We start from the raw sequence: 19,599 nt of genomic DNA, 5'->3' as shown, positions 1-19,599 counted from the left end.
GGCTCTACTCCACCTCGAGGTCGAATCTACCCGTTGTCTCCAACTGAGACTCATGCCTTGACTGAATATGTCCGAGAGAATTTGGCTAAAGGCTTCATTTGCAAGTCCTCCTCCCCTGCAGGTGCGGGATTTTTCTTCGTTAAGAAGAAGGATGGCTTTTTTAGGATAGGTGTGATTGTGGCATGTTTGAAAGCAGTGAGGAAGGTACCAGAAGTTAGTGATAGGTTGAAGAGATAGGTTAGGGATGGGATTAGTATGGTGGTGAGGTTGGGGAGGAGGTGGGATGGGGTCAAGCGCACAAGTGGTGAGGTGTGATTTGGAGAGAAGATGAGCAAGCTCCCCTTCAGTCATTTTGGAGAGGGAAGTTATGGGGTTTGGGCATTGGTCTGGTATACAAAGGGGTTGTGGTGGTTTGACAACAAAGACTTGCCTTGTTTGGTCTGTCTTATTTTTGAAGTGCGTGGCAAAGAGCCCTTCAGAGCCCGCCAGAATTGAGAGGTGAACTGGACTCCTCTATCAGGGACTATATGTAGAGGAAAACCGTGAATCTGGAAGATATGAGCGATGAAGATTCTTGCCAATTCAGCAGCGGAAGTTAATCCAGGCAAAGGGACAAAATGAGCCATCTTGGAAAATCGATCCACAACTACAAAAATGGCCGTGTGTCCAGACGACCGAGGCAGATCAGTAATAAAATCCATGGCAATTTGTTGCCAGGGAGCCAAAGGAACTGGAAGCGGATGCAGGAGACCGAAGGGCAGATGTCTAGAAACCTTGTTTTTTGCACAAGATGGACACGAAGCAACAAAACTTGGGACATCCAGTAGAAGGGAAGGCCACCAATAATAACGTGAGATGAGAGCAAGCATCTTCTTGTACCCCACATGACCTGCCAGTTTGGAGGCATGACCCCATCATAGAACGTGAGACCTCTCATTTGCCTGGACAAAGGTCTTACCTGGAGGTAAGGAAGACATGCTGATCAGAGCTACAAGAATGATCTTGCTGGGGTCCACGATGTGTGAAGGCTCCTCCTCAACATCGGACATGAGAATAGATCTGGACAAAGCATCAGCTTTGAAGTTCTTGTCTCCAGGATGGAAATGTAATTCAAAGTCAAAGCGGACAAAGAATAACGACCATCTGGCCTGTCAGGGGTTATATCTTTGCGCGGAGCGGATATATTCCAGATTCTTGTGATCAGTATAGATCTTGAAAGGATGAACAGCTCCCTCCAACAAATACCGCCACTCCTCCAGCGCCAACTTGATGGCTAATAGTTCCTTGTCGCCAATGGCGTAATTCCTTTCAGAAACAGAGAAGATCTTGGAAAAGAAACCACAAGTAGCCAGCTGTCCGGAAGAAGATCTCTGGGAAAGTACCACGCCAGCGCCAATGGCAGAGGCATCTACCTCCAGAATGAAGGGCTTCTTGATCTCTGGACAACGGAGTGCAGGAGCCGAGGAAAAGGCTTGTTTTGCAGACCAAAAAGCATCTTCAGCTTCAGGAGTCCAGATGTGAGGGTTTGACCCTTTGCGAGTCAAGGCAGAAATTGAGGCGACCAAAGTAGAAAAATGCGGGATAAACTGCGGGTAGTAATTTGAGAACCCGAGGAAGCATTGAATGGCCTTCACTCCCTGAGGATGTGGCCAGTTTAGCACAGCAGACACTTAATCCGGGTCCATCCGCAAACCAAAGTCAGAAATGATATAGCCTGGAGGACCCTGACCCGGAAGTCCTCCTGCACACCATGTATTTAAGGTACACCCTTCCTCTGCTCCTTGCCTGATTGTCATTTGTGCTTCTTATGACCCAGGTCCTCTCTTGTGTCTGCTTGATCTGTCCTGTGTCCTTGCTCAGTGCAGCCTGTCCAGTTTCTTCGCCGTATTTAGTCTTCCCTGTCACATCGTCCAGTCCAGCCTGCCCTGTGTCCACCTCTGTGCCTCCATCATTCCCAGCTTTCCTTGTGTCTCGCTTGTGTCCAGTCCGTACCTGTCCGTTCTGCATCTTCTTCCATTCAGTCTAGTCCTACACTCTCCCACTCTCTTTTGAATATCCTATTCCCTGTCCCCATGTGCCAACTTCTGCGGCAATCTCCATCGGGCCTGCCCCTAACGCTCCCTGTATAGGGGGTGGTCTATCTGGCTAGCTCACCCTTGGGAGGTTCGTTGTCGTGGATCTGCGGGTTCACTCTAGGAGTTCCAAAAACCTCATATCCAAACTCCTTGAGCAGCACATCCATGCTGAACTTTCCTCTCACTTTGCATCTAACTCTCTCTTCGACAACCTGCAATCTGGCTTCCGTCCCCACCATTCCACTGAGACTGCCCTGACCAAAATTACTAACGACTTACTTACAGCCAAAGCCAACAGACAATTCTCTATACTCCTCCTTCTAGACCTGTCCTCTGCCTTCAACACCGTTGACCACTGCCTCCTACAACAGATCCACTCTTCCTTTGGTGTCAAAGACCTTGCCCTATCTTGCATCTCCTCATTCCTTACCAATCGCACATTTAGCATTTCCTACTCCCATACAACCTCTTCATCTCACCCCCTCTCTGATGGTGTCCCTCAAGGCTTTGTCCTTGAGCCCTTACTCTTCTCAATCTATACACTCAAAAAAACACCATAAGAGGAAAAACCTCCACTATTCTAAACAAAAAAAACACCAGTATACAGGCAAAGATGCTTACCTGTTCAAGGCCTCCAACAATTGCACTAACCAAGGTACAGCGGACCCAAGTTAAGATGGCAAATACACAGGGGCAAAAATACTGATAATGCAGCCACCCTACAATCAGGAATTGGCTGCTTGGTGCACCTGTGCAAACAAATAGTCTGTTTGTGGCGTGTTCACACAGGAATGCAAAGTATATGGCTCAAAGCCTATTAATGACGCCATGTAGCGGGCTCACCATAATGCATCCTGTGTGAACAGAGGCCACAGTGTACAGAGCCATCTAGGGCCCAGCCGCACCCTGGAAAAATATACAGTGCACCAAAAACATAACAATGTATGCAAGGTATTGGTCAATACCTGATATTGGTCCTGATTGTAGGGTGGCTACATTATCGGTATTATTGCACCTGTGTATTTGCCATCTTAACTTGGGTCCACTGTACCTTGGTTAGTGCAATTGTTGGAGGCCTTGAACAGGTAAGCATCTTTGCCTGTATACTGGTGTTTTTCAATCTATACACTCGGCCGGGTACAACTCATAAGGTCCTATGGCTACCAGTACCATCTGTATGCTGATGACACTCAAATCTACGTCTCTGGCCCAGATGTCACCTCTCTGCTCTCCAGAATCCCAGAGTGTCTATCAGATATATCTTCCTTCTTCTCCTCTCGCTTCCTCAAGCTCAATGTGAACAAATCTGAACTACTTATCTTTCCTCCATCTCGCATATCTTCCCTACCTGATCTATCTATCAAAAAAATGAAATCACACTTTCCCCTGTCCCCAAAATCCCCTGTCCCCAAAATCCGCTGCCTCGGAGTAACTCTTGACTCTGCCCTGTCCTTCAAACTGTCGCCTCCAGCTCAAAAATATTTCCAGAATCCGTCCTTTCCTCAACCCTCACTCTTCCAAAATGCTCGTGCATGCCCTAATCATCTCCCACCTCGACTACTGCAACATCCTCCTTTGTGGCCTACCTTCTAACACTCGCACCCCTCCAGTCTGTCCTTTACTCTGCCCGACTAATTAATCTCTCTCCTCGCTACACTCCTGCTTCCCCTCTTTGCAAATCTCTTCACTGGCTCCCAATTTCAAGGTGTATCTAGTTTAAACTACTAACACTGACCTGCAAAGCCCTCCATAACCTTTCTCCACTGTATATTTCCAAATTAATCTCTCACTATCTTCCCTCACGTAATCTCCGGTCCTCCCAAGACCTCCTTCTCTCCTCATGCTTATTCGCTCCTCAACCAATCACCTCCAAGACTTCTCCCGTATATCCCCCATCCTCTGGAATTCTGTGCCCCATCACGTCCGGTTATCCACCACATTTGGATCTTTCAAAAGAAGCCTGAAAACCCACCTCTTCAAAGAAGCTTACAGCCTGTAATGGCCACACGGCCACCTCAACACCATCGGAGCTACTGCAAAACTCGACCTACTCTCTCCTTCCCCATAATCCTGTAGCATGTAGGCCCGCAAGGGCAGGGTCCTCTTCCCTCTGTACCAGTCTGTCATTGTTAGTTTTGTTTACTTTAAGTGATATTTGTATTTTGATGTAACCCCTTCTCATGTACAGCACCATGGAATTAACCCCTTTCTGACCTTGGACGGGATAGTACGTCCGATGTCAGATCCCCTGCTTTGATGTGGGCTCCAGTGGTGAGCCCACATCAAATGTGCGTGCAATAGCGCGCGAGTGGAATCGCGATCCACCCACGCTGTTAACTAGTTAAATGCCGCTGTCAATTCCGTCACATGATTGGGGGTCAGCGATGCATTGGCATAGTAACCAGAGGTCTCCTTGAGACCTCTATGGTTGCTGATGCCGGCTTGCTGTGAGCGCCACCCTGTGGTCGGCGTTCATAGCAAGCCTGTAATTCAGCTACATAGTTTTGATCTGATGATCGCTGCTATGTAGCAGAGCCAATCAGGCTATGCCAGCTTCTAGCCTCCTGTGGAGGCTATTGAAGCATGGTAAAAGTTAAAAAAAAGTTTAAAAAAATATGAAAAAAATAAAAAAAATATAATAGTTTAAATCACCCCCCTTTTGCCCCATTCAAAATAAAACAATAAAAATCAAATCAAATATACACATATTTGGTATCACCAGGTTCAGAATCACCCGATCTATCAGTAAAAAAAGATTAACCTGATCGCTAAACGGCGTAGTGAGAAAATAATTCGAAGCGCCCGAATTACATTTTTTTGGTCGCCACAACATTGCATTAAAATGCAATAACGGGCGACCAAAAGAGTGTATCTGCACTAAAATGGTATCACTAAAAACGTCAGCTTGGCGCGCAAAAAATAAGCCCTCACCCAACTCCAGAACACGAAAAATGGAGACGCTACGGGCATTGGAAAATGACATAATTTTTTTTTTTTTTTTAGCAAAGTTTGGAATTTTTTTTCACCACTTAGATAAAAAATAACCTAGACATGTTTGGTGTCTATGAACTCGTAATGACTTGGAAAATCATAGCAGCAGGTCAGCTTTAGTATTTAGTAAACCTAGCAAAAAAGCCAAACAAAAAACACACATGGGATTGCACTTTTTTGCAATTTCACCACACTTGGAATTTTTTTCCCATTTTCTAGTACATGACATGGTAAAACCAATGATGTCGTTCAAAAGTACAACTTTTCCCACAAAAAATAACCCCTCACATGGCCATTTTGATGAAAAATTAAAAAGTTATGGCTCTGAGAAGGAGGGGAGAGAAAAACAAACACGGAAAAATGGAAAATCCCAAGGTCATGAAGGGGTTAATTGTGCTATATAAATAAATAATAATTATAATAATTTAAGGGTGTGGGTGGGGATATACACAGTTCAGCATTCAGCCCACTGCTACTTTTGCGGCCAAGAAAACAGGGATTCTATCAAAACTACTCCAAGCCAGTATCTTATAACATAACTAGAATCCGGTTCTCTGGCTCTACATCATGCTGCTCTCATAGGAAAAACCTGCTGACAGATTCTCTTTAAGGGAAATGTACAGTTTAGAAATCCTATCTTTGCTCCAAAAAGATTTTAACTAATGAATATAATATGAAGAATGGGGGCACAATTCTGAATATATTCTACTTCTACAAATGGCAGGCTTATACCTCTAACATTTCCATTAATTACAGCACTGTCCTGTGATCAAACTTCTAGTGTTGCAAAGCTTATGCACATAAGTACCATGATTAGCTGTCAAGAAATAGTATCCAAATAGTATCCGGTACATCAAACCATGAATTATATGCTGGAAGAGCACTATTTTAGCATGCACACGTGGTCAAAATTGTTGGTACCCCTCGATTAATGACAGAAAATCCCACAATGGTCACAGAAATAACTTGAATCTGACAAAAGTAATAATAAATAAAAGATCTATGAAAATGAACAAATGAGTCAGACATTGCTTTTCAACCATGCTTCCACAGAATTAAAAAGAAATAAAACTCATGAAATAGGCCTGGACAGAAATTATGGTACCCCTGAACATAATGTGACAAAGGGGACATGTTAAATCGCGGTGTGTCCACTAACTAGCATCACAGGTGTCTACAATCTTGGAATCAGTGAGTGGGCCTGTATATAGGGCTACAGACACTGTGCTGTTTGGTGACATGGTGTGTATCACACTCAACATAGACTAGAGGAAGCGAAGGAAAGAGTTGTCTCAGGAGATCAGAAAGAAAATTATAGATAAGCATGTTAGAGGTAAAAGTTATAAGACCATCTCCAAGCAGCTTGATGTTCCTGTGACTACAGTTGCACATATTATTCAGAAATTTAAGATCCATGGGACAGTAGCCAACCTCTCTAGATGTGGCTGCAGGATGAAAATTTATGACAAATCAAAGAGACGGATAATACGAATGGTAACAAAAGAGCCCAGAAAAATTTCTAAACAGATTAAAGGTGAACTTCAAGCTCAAGGAACATCAGTGTCAGAACACAACATCCGTCATTGTATGAGCCAAAGTGGACATCATGGGAGACGACCAAGGAGGACCATGTGTGTCTACTGTACTTGTCTCCTAAAAATCCAGTATTATCTAACAGGGTAGATTTTGATATACACTCACCGGCCACTTTATTAGGTACACCATGCTAGTAACGGGTTGGACCCCCTTTTGCCTTCAGAACTGCCTCAATTCTTCGTGGCATAGATTCAACAAGGTGCTGGAAGCATTCCTCAGAGATTTTGGTCCATATTGACATGATGGCATCACACAGTTGCCGCAGATTTGTCGGCTGCACATCCCAAAGATGCTCCATACAAGGCAGGATGGATCCATGCTTTCATGTTGTTTACGCCAAATTCTGACCCTACCATCCGAATGTCGCAGCAGAAATCGAGACTCATCAGACCAAGCAACGTTTTTCCAATCTTCTACTGTCCAATTTCGATGAGCTTGTACAAATTGTAGCCTCAGTTTCCTGTTCTTAGCTGAAAGGAGTGGTACCCGGTGTGGTCTTCTGCTGCTGTAGCCCATCTGCCTCAAAGTTCGATGCACTGTGCGTTCAGAGATGCTATTAGGCCTACCTTGGTTGTAACGGGTGGCGATTTGAGTCACTGTTGCCTTTCTATCAGCTCGAACCAGTCTGCCCATTCTCCTCTGACCTCTGGCATCAACAAGGCATTTCCGCCCACAGAACTGCCGCTCACTGGATTTTTTTTCTTTTTCGGACCATTCTCTGTAAACCCTAGAGATGGTTGTGCGTGAAAATCCCAGTAGATCAGCAGTTTCTGAAATACTCAGACCAGCCCTTCTGGCACCAACAACCATGCCACAGTCAAAGGCACTCAAATCACCTTTCTTCCCCATACTGATGCTCGGTTTGAACTGCAGGAGATTGTCTTGACCATGTCTACATGCCTAAATGCACTGAGTTGCCGCCATGTGATTGGCTGATTAGAAATTAAGTGTTAACAAGAAGTTGGACAGGTGTACCTAATAAAGTGGCCGGTGAGTGTATTTCTCCTAACTATACTTTTCAGACACAGCCAATAATGATGTGAATACAGTCTTATTAATTAGCAAGCATCCATATATCACGTCTTGCATTATATCATGTTTGTTTAACAAAGTATCTATTTTGAATAAATATAACCAATACACTGGTTTCAAATATTCAGAAAAAATCTAGAAGTACCATTTCAAGATTTGACCTTCAAAGCGACTTCCCTCACACAAATACTTGCAGAAATTAGCAGACAAGATCAGAAAACCTTAATTTAGCAAATTTCAAATACTCACACATAGACATGGCCCTTTTAATGCTAAAATCAATATCTATTTCTTACTTCCAATCTGATCCTGCACTAGCAGCTTAGGTCAGATTCTCTGTCTGTTTACTTTACAGTTCAAAAAATGCAGTTTTCTGATTTTTTTTCCATTGGCATATATAGAAAAGTAAAAAAGGCAATTTAAGGGCAATTTAATAAGAAAACATTTTAAAGGTGGTATTGCAGATGTTATGTGTAGTAAAAGTTCTATAAAAGCTAAAAGCATTTAATAACACCTCCTAAGACTGACTCAAACTATATCTTAGAGTATGTGCACATGACATCTTTTTCAAGTGGGTTCCACTGCGGAAATTGAAATACCTGTCAAAAAGTTCAAAACAATAACACATGAATTTCTATGAAAAAAACAACTTGCTGTTTATATGTTCAGGCCTTTCAGGTTTCTAAAAACACCAAGAGGTTTAAAGACATGACATTTCTATTCTTCCGGCATTTTCTGCTAAGAAGACATACTGTACCTTACTATGCAATTCAATGGGAATGCTCAAAAGACTCATGACAGATGAGCAAACGTTTTTTGGAATGTTTTGAAAATGGGAAAAATGATTCAAAATTCTGATGGTTAAAACAGTCTTAAAAATAATCGAGAAACTATAGAAAGAACGACCTAAAGGATGCCTTAGGAAAAAAAAACTTCTTGAAAAACTTGTCGGGTTTGCCAGATTCTAAAAGATATTGTGCTCTCATAGTACAGTAAGGCCACATGATAATGATGACTTTTTGGACAGTATTTTACATCAGTATTTGTAAGCTAAAACCAGGAGTGGGTGATAAATGCAGAAGTGGTGCATATGTTTCTATTATACTTTCCCTCTCACTGTTCCACTCCTGGTTTTGGCTTACAAATACTGCGGTAAAAATCTCACCAATTACGTAATGTGTGTGTATGGCCTTATGATTTACAATGTGGTTGATTTGTGTTACGTATCAGCATTACAACAAATGAAATGAAATATGCTGTAATTAGTCAGTGTTTGCATACATACAGAGTATGCTAATAATGATAACTGAAGGTTTTTACTGCTCCAATACATTCATTTTAAGAAGCACTTCCGTCAAAGTTTTCATCCTCTTAATATATTGCAATATTATATAGTACTGTGTACTTATAATTGCTCATGTTCCCTTCTACCCAGCTAATTCTTCTCATTTCCTTTAGGTCTATGACATCACATGATTAAAAACTGACTAGCTGACTCCTTCTACACTCTATGTAGAAACAGGAGGTCTATTTTCCCTCCATGAGTCATAAGTCACTGCAAAAGTCCCTGACAGGGAGCAGCTGGGTCAGAAGTTTAAGAGGGGAATGATACATTGACAAGAGACTTCCTGTTTCTACACAGAGCAGAGAAAAGAGAAGAATTAGCCGAGTAAAAAGGCAAAATGAGCAATTGTAAGTACATTGTTGTACAATATGACGATTGCAATATATTAAGAGGATGAAAACATTGATGGGAGCACTTCTTTAACCATAATATATTTGAGAATGTTGTTAGTATAGGAGCATTTATTGATTATATTTTAGTGTTATTTACTTCAGTATACTTAATGGAGTTCTTCAAAGACTAAATGCAAAGCATTGTGTGACATCCATTTTCTATTATTTCCACCCTAAGCTTTTTCTGTATTTGCTAAATAAAGTAACATTTCCATGATAAAAAAAATCAATTTTAGATAAATTTTATTTTGTTTGTTGAACAAGATTTCTATCAGTTTTTGCAACTTGAAGACTTTGATAAATAGTGCCTATAATCACCCTTACTGGGTACACAGTGTGCGCTTTTTCATAGCTTGATGAGGAAAGAGAACTGATGATCTAAAACTCATGTGCGGCTATGCAATGCAATTCAACTACTAAAATTCCATATATCATTTCTAGGGAAGAAACGGAAATGATGGATTACCAGGTTCACCGGTGAGTCATGTTTAATTTCACTGCTTGTAATAACTTCAGTGAACAAACAATAACATTTTTGTTGCAATTTTCATTTTTTTTTTCTCCAAAATCTTTTAAATAAATATCTCTTTCTATTTTTCAGGGGGTCCCAGGACGGCCAGGAGACAGAGGTCCAAAAGGAGAACGTGTAAGTTTTTAAAAACATTTTCTTGATTAACATTTGTATCAATAGTTAAACTAACAGAGATCATAATTTGCGATCATTACATATTACTTATTGTTTACATGGGGAAAATATTACTCTAAAAATGTACACACTGTTTCTAAAACACTATTAATATATGCCAAGAAAGGCAATATGTTCATGAGTTGTTTCTATGCCACAGTGCTCCAAATCAGCAACTTCCATCTACATAGATATAGGGATAAACTGTACTTCAAGCATAATTCATCCATTTACTGCATGTGATGATGAAAGTCATAATGTATTTGCAGAATAATTGGAGCTGCAATTTTGTTATAATGAAAATATCTTGCTTTTCTTGCTATGAGGTTAGATGATACAATTCTGGCTTCATGCAATCAACATTAGACGGAGCTTTATACTTGTGTATTTATACAGAAAAATATTTCTCAACTATGGTCTGAAGGCTATGTGTGCCACTAAACACTGGAAGAGGTGTCCTGATTCCCCATTCCTCTTTCCTGCAGTTGAAATTGAATGAAACAGAAACATCCACTGCTGCTTCTTTTTGTAAAACACCCATGGCATCCTCAAACCATTCAAGCAAAATCTGAACTCCAATATAGCATTTCTTCCCTTTTGAGCTTTGCACTGTGCCTCAAAAGTAGTTTTTGTACTATTGTATTGATGTACTCAGGAAAAATTGCACAACACATTTTGGACTCCATTTTCCCCTGTTGACCTTGTGAAAATAAAAAAATTGGTGCTAAAAGAACATTTTTGTGGGAAAAAAATGTTTTTTCTTATTTTCATGGCTCAACGTTATTAACTTCTGTGAAGCATCTGGGGATTCAAGGTACGCACCACAGATCTTTATAAATTATTTCAGGGGTCTAAATTACAAAATGGGGTCACTTGTGGGGGGTTCCATGGTACATCAGGGGCTCTCCAAATGCGACCTGACACCTTCAAAATTTTCCATCAAAATCTGCAGTCCAAAATGTCACTCCACCTTTTTTGAGCCCTGCTGTGCACCCAAACAGTAGTTCCTCCCCACATATGGGGTATCTGCATACTCAGTAGAAATTGCACAACACATTTTGGGGTCCATATTTTCTGTTTACCTTGTGAAAATAAAAAAATTGGGGTTAAAAGACATTTTTGGGGGGAAAATGGGATTTTTATTTTGTTTTCCCCGATCAACGTTATACATTTTTATGAAGCATCTGGGGTTTCACGGTGCTCACTACACATCTAGATAAGTTTCCTGAGGGGTCAAGTTTCCAAAATAGGGTCACCCATGGGGGAGTCCACTGTCTATGCACATCAGGGGCTCTCCAAACGTGGCATGGCATCTGCTAATAATTCCAGCAAATATTGCATGCAAAAGTCAAATGGCACTTCTTCCCTTCAGAGCCCTGCCATGCAGCAAAACAGTTGTTTTTCCCCACATATGGGATATTGGTGTACTCAGGAGAAATTGAACAACAAATTGTATGATGCAGTTTCTCCAGTTACCCTTGCAAAAATGCAAAATTTGAGGCTAAGGAACATTTTTGTGTGAAAAATTGTATTTTTTATTTTCACGGCTCAATGTTATAACTTCTGTGAAGTACTAGGGGGTCAATGATGCTCACCACACATCTAGATAAGTTCCTTATGGGGTCTAGATTCCAAGATGGTGACATTTGTGAGCGGTTTCCATTGTTTAGGTACATCAGGGGCTCTCCTAATGTGACATAGCTTCCGCTTATTTTTCCAGCAAATTTTACATTCAAAAAGTCAAATGGCACTCCATTTTAAAATGTATACTGGTAAGAACAGAGGTATGGAATTAGGAGCCCTAAAACAAATGTAAACAAATGTGTATATATGATCCCTATCCTGGTAAATATGGATACCCATACTGGTATACACCCCCCATCCTGGTATATATGGCCCTATCCCCATGCTGGTATACATGGTCCCCCATCTGGATATACATGGTCCCCTTCCCCCCCATCCTGGTATACATGGTCCAACATCCTGCATTACATGGCACCCATCCCCATCCTGGTATACATTACCCCGCATACCTACTGCAATTTTTTTACACTCCACATTCTATGTTTTCATGCACACTATAACTGAGCCTCTTGGCTTTGTTTCCAAATGATGACGGTGTGTTTTTTTTGGTCGCAATTCCTTCATAAAGACCACTTTTTACCAGACTTCTCCAAACTGTAACTGATAAATATAGCTGGGTCCCACTTGTTTCTGCCAGTTCTGAGCTAATGATGCTTCTAAACATCCAATTTTGAAGTGAAGTTAGCATGTTGTGTATTTCATCTGATGCACAAAGTTTCCTTGGCCGAATACTGCGTTTACGGTCTTCAGCTTTGCCTATTTGTTTGGTTCTTCTTCAAAAGAGCTTGTCAGCACATCTTGAAACCCCAGTTAGCTTTAAAATCTTTTCCTCGTAGACGTCTTGCTGATGCAGTATAAATACCATGTCTTGCTACTTTGCTCAGTCTTGCCATGATGTATGACCTGTAACATTAATCTTCCTCCCACAACTTCACCTTTGTAGTAGAATTTAGCTGTTCCTCATCCTGCTTTAATCCTCCTGTTTCAACCTACATGTGAAAATGATTGTCATTATCACCTGTTTGGCATAATTGGTTAATTATACACCTGACTATAATTCTACAAAATCCCTGACTTTGTGCAAGTTTACCTTGAAGAATTAATTCTGTCTTAAAGGCAGCCCACCAAATATTGATTTGATTTAGATATCTCTTTTGCTGATTCACTTTGCGTTTTGTTAATCAATAGAGATAAATTATTAACACTTCTATTGTCTAAGGCATTCATTCCTGCCTTGCAAGATTTCTTCCACGGCTGCTCAAAACCTTTTATTTATATATATAGATAGATAGATAGATAGATAGATAGATAGATAGATAGATAGATATACAGTACAGACCAAAAGTTTGGACACACCTTCTCATTTAAAGATTTCTCTGTATTTTCATGACTATGAAAATTGTACATTCGCACTGAAGGCATCAAAACTATGAATTAACACATGTGGAATTATATACTTAACAAAAAAGTGTGAAACAACTGTAAATATGTCTTATATTTTAGGTTCTTCAAAGTAGCAGCCTTCTGCATTGATGACTGATTTGCACACTCTTGGCATTCTCTTAAAGAGCTTCAAGAGGTAGTCACCAGGAATGATCTTCCAACAATCTTGAAGGAGTTCCCAGAGATGCTTAGCACTTGTTGGCCCTTTTGCCTTCACTCTGTGGTCCAGCTCACCCCAAACCATCTCGATTGGGTTCAGGTCTGGTGACTGTGGAGGCCAGGTCATCTGGCGTAGCATGCCATCACTCTCCATCTTGGCCAAATAGCCCTTACACAGCCTGGAGGTGTGTTTGGGGTCATTGTCCTGTTGAAAAATACATGATGGTCCAACTAAGCGCAAACGGGATGGAATAGCATGCCGCTGCAAGATGCTGTTGTAGACATGCTGGTTCAGTATGCCTTCAATTTAGAATAAATCCACAACAGTGTCACCAGCAAAGCACCCCCACACCATCACACCTCCTCCTCCATGCTTCACGGGGGGACACAGGCATGTAGAGTTCATCCGTTCACCTATTCTGTGTCGCACAATGACACAGTGGTTGGAACAAAAGTTCTCAACTTTGGACTCATCAGACCAAAGCACAGATTTCCTCTGGTCTAATGTCCATTCCTTGTGTTCTTTAGCCCAAACAAGACTCTTCTGCTTGTTGCCTGTCCTTAGCAGTGGTTTCCTAGCAGCTATTTTACCATGAAGGCTTGCTGCACAAAGTCTCCTCTTAACAGTTGTTGTAGAGATGTGTCTGCTGCTAGAACTCTGTGCGGCATTGACCTGGTCTCTTATCTGAGCAGCTGTTAACCTGTGATTTCTGAGGCTGGTGACTCGGATAAAATTATCCTCAGAAGCAGAGGTGACTCTTGGTCTTCCTTTTCTGGGGCAGTCCTCATGTGAGCCAGGTTCTTTGTAGCGCTTGATGGTTTTTGCAACTGCACTTGGGGACACTTTCAAAGTTTTCCCAATTTTTCGAACTGACTGACCTTCATTTCTTAAAGTAATGATGGCCACTCGTTTTTCTTTACTTAGCTGCTTTTTTCTTGCCATAATACAAACTCTAACAGTCTAATCAGTAGGACTATCAGCTGTGTATCCACCAGACTTCTGCACAACACTTTGACAACAATTGATGGTCCCAACCCCATTTATAAGGCAAGAAATCCCACTTATTAAACCTGACAGGGCACACCTGTGAAGTGAAAACCATTCCCGGTGACTACCTCTTGAAGCTCATCAAGAGAATGCCAAGAGTGTGCAAAGCAGTCATCAAAGCAAAAGGTGGCTACTTTGAAGAACCTAGAATATAAGACATATTTTCAGTTGTTTCACACTTTTTTGTTACGTATATAATTAATTCATAGTTTTGATGCCTTCAGTGTGAATGTATAATTTTCATAGTCATGAAAATACTGAAAAATCTTTAAATGAGAAGGTGTGTCCAAACTTTTGGTCTGTACTGTATATATATATATATATATATATATATATATATATATATATATATATACATATATATATATATATATATATATATATATATATATATATATATATATATTGGTATATATAAAAAACGAAAGTGAAAAAGCAGCACAAAAAGCAATCATTGAGTGCAAAAGCCTTCCAGGTATGTACCAACCCTTAGTAGATATATCCAAAAATATGAAAGCAGCACAAATTTTGGGGACCAAAACGTTGCAAGATGGGCAATTAAATTGCGCATGAATTTAATCTACTATGGCGTACTGCTTTCATTTTTTTGGATTTATTGGTATATATAGATACAGGTGGAAATGTGAGTATAAATATAAATATATATATATATATATATATATATATATATATATAAATATATATATATATATATATATATATATATATATATAACTGGTTCATATAGAGGTTTCATTTTTTTCCTGTCTAAGGTTTCATTAGGAAAATTTCATACACACATAGATTACAGTTTAAAATGAGCTTTGTAATGACAATATTCAGAATGTTTCACCTTCACCCTTGCCCAATGCTTGAATTAATCCATTGGCACATCCAATATAATCAAATTTTGTTTTGTGTTCTGGTCTACACTGCATACAGCTTTAAAAATCCATTAGATACTGACATACAGATGGGATATTTAACAAAAAAACCTTAGAAGCAAATGTCTGAAAATGAGCATACTATGCATAAAAAGGTTTCTGTACCATATAAATAACAGCAATATGTAATGGAATATATTAGAACAGATTCCTAATGTCCCTCAACCTCCTTGTAATGTGTTGTGCTCGATTTCTATCATGCTCTATTCTCATACGACTTCCAGTAAAATGTTTATTTGACTGTTGATTTTAGATAAATTTGTGCAAAATTCATAACATGGTAAATTTCAGCAAATAGAAGAACATCATGCTGCCGCTGTGAAGGCCTGCTGGAATAATTTCTATCTTCAATGCCAGGAGAAGTGGTCTCATTAGATGACCATTTGTCTGTAGCTACAAATGTAAACGAATATGAAAATGCTTTATTTAATTAGTGTAATTTTAACGGTGGCTTTTCAAGTTTTATTTCTGTTGTGCTCCATTTTTCTTTTGAAGTGTTGTTTGAGTTGTCTGATTTCTTTCATTATTGACAATGAAGCTGGTAGAGATGGATGCTCCAAATTAGAAAGCTTAGTGACTCCCAGGGCTCCAATTCATGACTCATTAATTCATGACATTGAGCACGCTGATGCATGTGTAATTAGCAGTGTTTGTGCATCCCTAGTGGCTGTGGTTCTGCTAGCCTTTGTACACAGTGCTCTCCTCAATAAATACTCCTTGCCTCATCATAGGAATCAGACCTGCCATGAAATGAGACCACAGGTAATATTCAAGCAATGTGAAGCCTATTAAAATACTTAGGATAATGTTATGTAATTTACCTATTTACAATACAGCCTCCTCATTATCAATTTTCTTTTATTAACTTTAAATATTGTTTTACATTTCTGAGCAAAAATTCCTTCAGAATTTGTATGTCAGTTGTGCAGCATATTTATTGAAATGCACCGTTGGTGTGGATAGTGGCAGCATTCTTCGTGGTGAGTGGGACCCTGATGGGCAGATGGTGTTGTGATAGAGTAGGGCTATACTGTACTGTGTGACCTTTTTTGTTTGTCTTGTGTCAGTTTTTTCCTATAATTCTCCATGTTGTGATGATGTGTAGACAATTGTTGTGGTATATCCCTAGTAAAACAATTCATTCTGCCACAATGTCGCTGGTGAACATAGAAAACAAATAAATCTTTCAGCATGTATGCAAAGTAAGGGCAGAGACAGACTGCCTTATTTCTCGAGCGAGAATCGCATTATAAACCTCGTACTGGCTGTCTTCTCTCCTGACCTGAGCTTGACAGCTGCATAGAAATACATCATACTGTCTTGCTCCGCTCAGGAGAAGTGCCAGGGCAGTCCGTGCAGTGCGATGCGATTCTCGCACGAGAAATACGGCAGTCTGTCTCTGCTCTAAGGTTCATTATACATCTGTGTGTTGTCCAGCACATATAGTACTGGGCAAAAGTTTTAGTAGGCTGTGCAAAAAAAGTTGCAAAATAAGAATACTTTCAAAAATAGAAGTGTTAATAGTTTTTTTCTATTTTTTGAGTGAACAAAAAAGAAATCTAAATCAGATCAATATTTGGTGTGATCATCGCTTGCCTTCAAAATAGCATAAAGGAAGCAATTCTTACAGGCATACATGCACACAATTTTTATAGTAAGTTGGCAGTGAGCTTGTTCCAAACATCTTGGAGAACTAACCCCAGATCTTGTGTGGATCTTGGCTTACGCAAATCATTTTTATTTGTTCATCTAACCCCACAAACACTCAATTATCTTGAGATCAGGGCTCTTTTAGAGCCATATCATCACTTCCAGGACTCTTTTCTTTACGCTGAAGATAGTTCAAAATCACATCGTATGTATGTTTGAGATCAATGTCTTGCTTCAGAATAAGAGTGGAATCAATTAGACACCTCTCAAATTGTATTGCAAGATGAATAATTCTCTGCCTATATTTATCAGCATTAGGGAAATCAAGAAATGCACAACACTGAGGAACAAAAATGCATTGGTTGGCCAAGGAAATTTAGTGCTCCAGATGAGAAACACATCATGTTTACTACCCTTTGAAATCAAAAGATATCATGCAAATCCATCATCTCAGAATTGGCAGAAACCAATGGGACATAGCTACATCTATTTAGTGTTCAGTGAAGTCTGGCCAGTAGTGGCATTCATAGAAGCATTGTGGCTAAAAATGACATGAAAAGAAGACCAAGTGACTCAACTATGTTAAAGAATATAGGAATTTGAGAGCAGAAAATGGCAGCAGATACTCTGGACTGATGATTGAAAATTAAAAATATTTGCTGTAACAGATGTTTGTTGCGGATGGTCTGATGAGTGGTACAATAATGATTGTTGGCAGGCAACAGTGAAACAGATTGGGTCATAGTTAACAGGAAAAGTACAGGGTAAAAATGATTCTGGGTAATGTAATTATAGTGCATTTGTAGCAGTGTCTGAATGACACCGCCAGGCAGGACTCAAATACGGCACAGTAGTCAAGGAGGCAGAAACAAAACACCAGCTTTATTTTAAAACATAGGATTATATACGCCATAAAATAAAATGAACAGTTATTGTATTGATAACAGCACTAATAGATAGAAGGAGAGATAGCTGAAGTGCTCCAGCTATGGCACTGCAAAGTTCAATGCAAACAGTATAATCAAGTTTTGCGAACTACTCTGTTATAATTAACTACCTGGCTTCTGATTATCCGGCCATGCTGCTACAGCGTCCTTGCCAAAGAAGCCTGCTCTACACCCTAACACAGTTAAACATCGGTGTCTCACTCACAGTTCTGCAGATTAGAAGGAAGTCTGGTAGCTGCTGCTTGGTCCATTTATAGCAGAGTTGAGCTTGTTGTTTTGAGCTCTTCCAGGTTAACTGATCTCTCTTCTTGCAGATCCAGGTAAGTCTTGATCCCACTTTCAATGTTGAGAGATGACTGGTACCACAGTGTTATTTTCTTTCTCAGGTTACAGGTGTTCGGGGAGAACGAACCTTGCTTTGCAATTCGACTTTTTCCTTTTGGACATGGTCCTGGTGATCAATCCTGCAGTAGCCAGGCAATATCTTCTCTCTTGAAGCTGTTAGTTCATTTGTCAGTCTCTCATTGTTAAGACACAGAAAAAAGTCCTGCCAGTCTCCCTCAGACACAAGGCTTCTCTCACTTCCTGCTTCTTGTCCAAAACCAACACAGAGCAAGCTGTAGGGAGAAAATTCTAATCCAAGTGCACACAAATCAGAGGGAAGCATGATCTCTTAAAATCAGTGTCATTCAGTGCCAAGCAAGGGATGACCCCCTACATATTCATGAAGCATTGTGCCAACACTGAGAAGCTTGTATCTCTGTTAGCAGCATGAGATGCATTTTCTAAGCATTGCTACTACTATCCTCTAAATGTACTGAATGTGCCGAATGACTCAATCAAGTTTTACAGTACAGAAATATTTATTTTTGTAAAGTGGAATCTTTCTGTCCCTGAAGTATACAAAGGCTCCCAAGTTCCATGTCATCTAGAAGTATGTGGCCACCTGGGAGAGTGAGAGAAAGCTGAAACATCATACACATATAGAAGGTTACTGCTTTCAATGTTAGTAGTGGAGCGTCGGGTGGTTTCGTCAAACTCAATTTGACAGGTGGACACGCCCCTATCAAAGTGTATCAAAGTGTGTAACCCCCTCCTCCCCTCCCTGTCAGCCAGCTGTCCTCCCTGTCAGCCAGCTGTCCTCATTGTCTGGCTGTCCCCTTTTGATATAGTTTAATTTGTTAATACAGCGAATATTATCCCAGTAATTGTTTTATATTAGATGTTTATATGATATATTAAGATTAGTCTTGTTTGATAATCCACTGATAGGGGGAGTGAGGCTGTGTTTCTACAGTATTATTCTGCTGTGAGCTTGAAGTCTGGGTACTATAACTGCTAACAGCTGCTAAGATTTTCTGTGATGCAGATACAAACATTCCACTTGCTAGCAGCTGTTAAAATGTATCTGTACTGATCACTAACTAGATGTCAGGTTGTGTGTGTTAAGAGGTGTTTACCAAATATGTGAAACTTCTTACAAAATAATATGTTGTTACAAGCCATTTATCCACTATAAGATGTGCTTCTGACATTTTCATAAACCTATAGTCCCAATAATATTTATTTGGCCAGCAGATAATTAATTAAAACCGCATAAAGTGTGTTAAATAGACATCATAGTGAGTATAAAATGTATTAAATTGATTACTGATACGATTCCAACAAATTGATAATAAGTTGTTATCAAAGTGACAGCAAAGCATAT

The 19,599-nt window shown here is 40.0% G+C and overlaps 1 protein-coding gene across 2 annotated transcripts in view; it reads left to right on the top strand.

Moving 5' to 3' along the window:
* Positions 1-19,599, top strand: part of COL19A1 (collagen type XIX alpha 1 chain) — a 1,614,879-nt gene that overhangs the window by 1,479,210 nt on the left and 116,070 nt on the right. For both annotated transcript variants that reach the window (XM_077289962.1, XM_077289964.1), the window contains exons 46-47: positions 9,873-9,908; positions 10,033-10,077. In XM_077289962.1, the coding sequence (XP_077146077.1) occupies positions 9,873-9,908; positions 10,033-10,077 (81 nt within the window). The remainder of the gene's footprint in view (positions 1-9,872; positions 9,909-10,032; positions 10,078-19,599) is intronic.

This window comes from Ranitomeya variabilis, chromosome 2 (genome assembly GCF_051348905.1).
Source record: "Ranitomeya variabilis isolate aRanVar5 chromosome 2, aRanVar5.hap1, whole genome shotgun sequence".
In the NCBI taxonomy this organism is placed as follows: domain Eukaryota; kingdom Metazoa; phylum Chordata; class Amphibia; order Anura; family Dendrobatidae; genus Ranitomeya; species Ranitomeya variabilis.
This window is presented reverse-complemented; position numbering and strand designations above follow the sequence as displayed.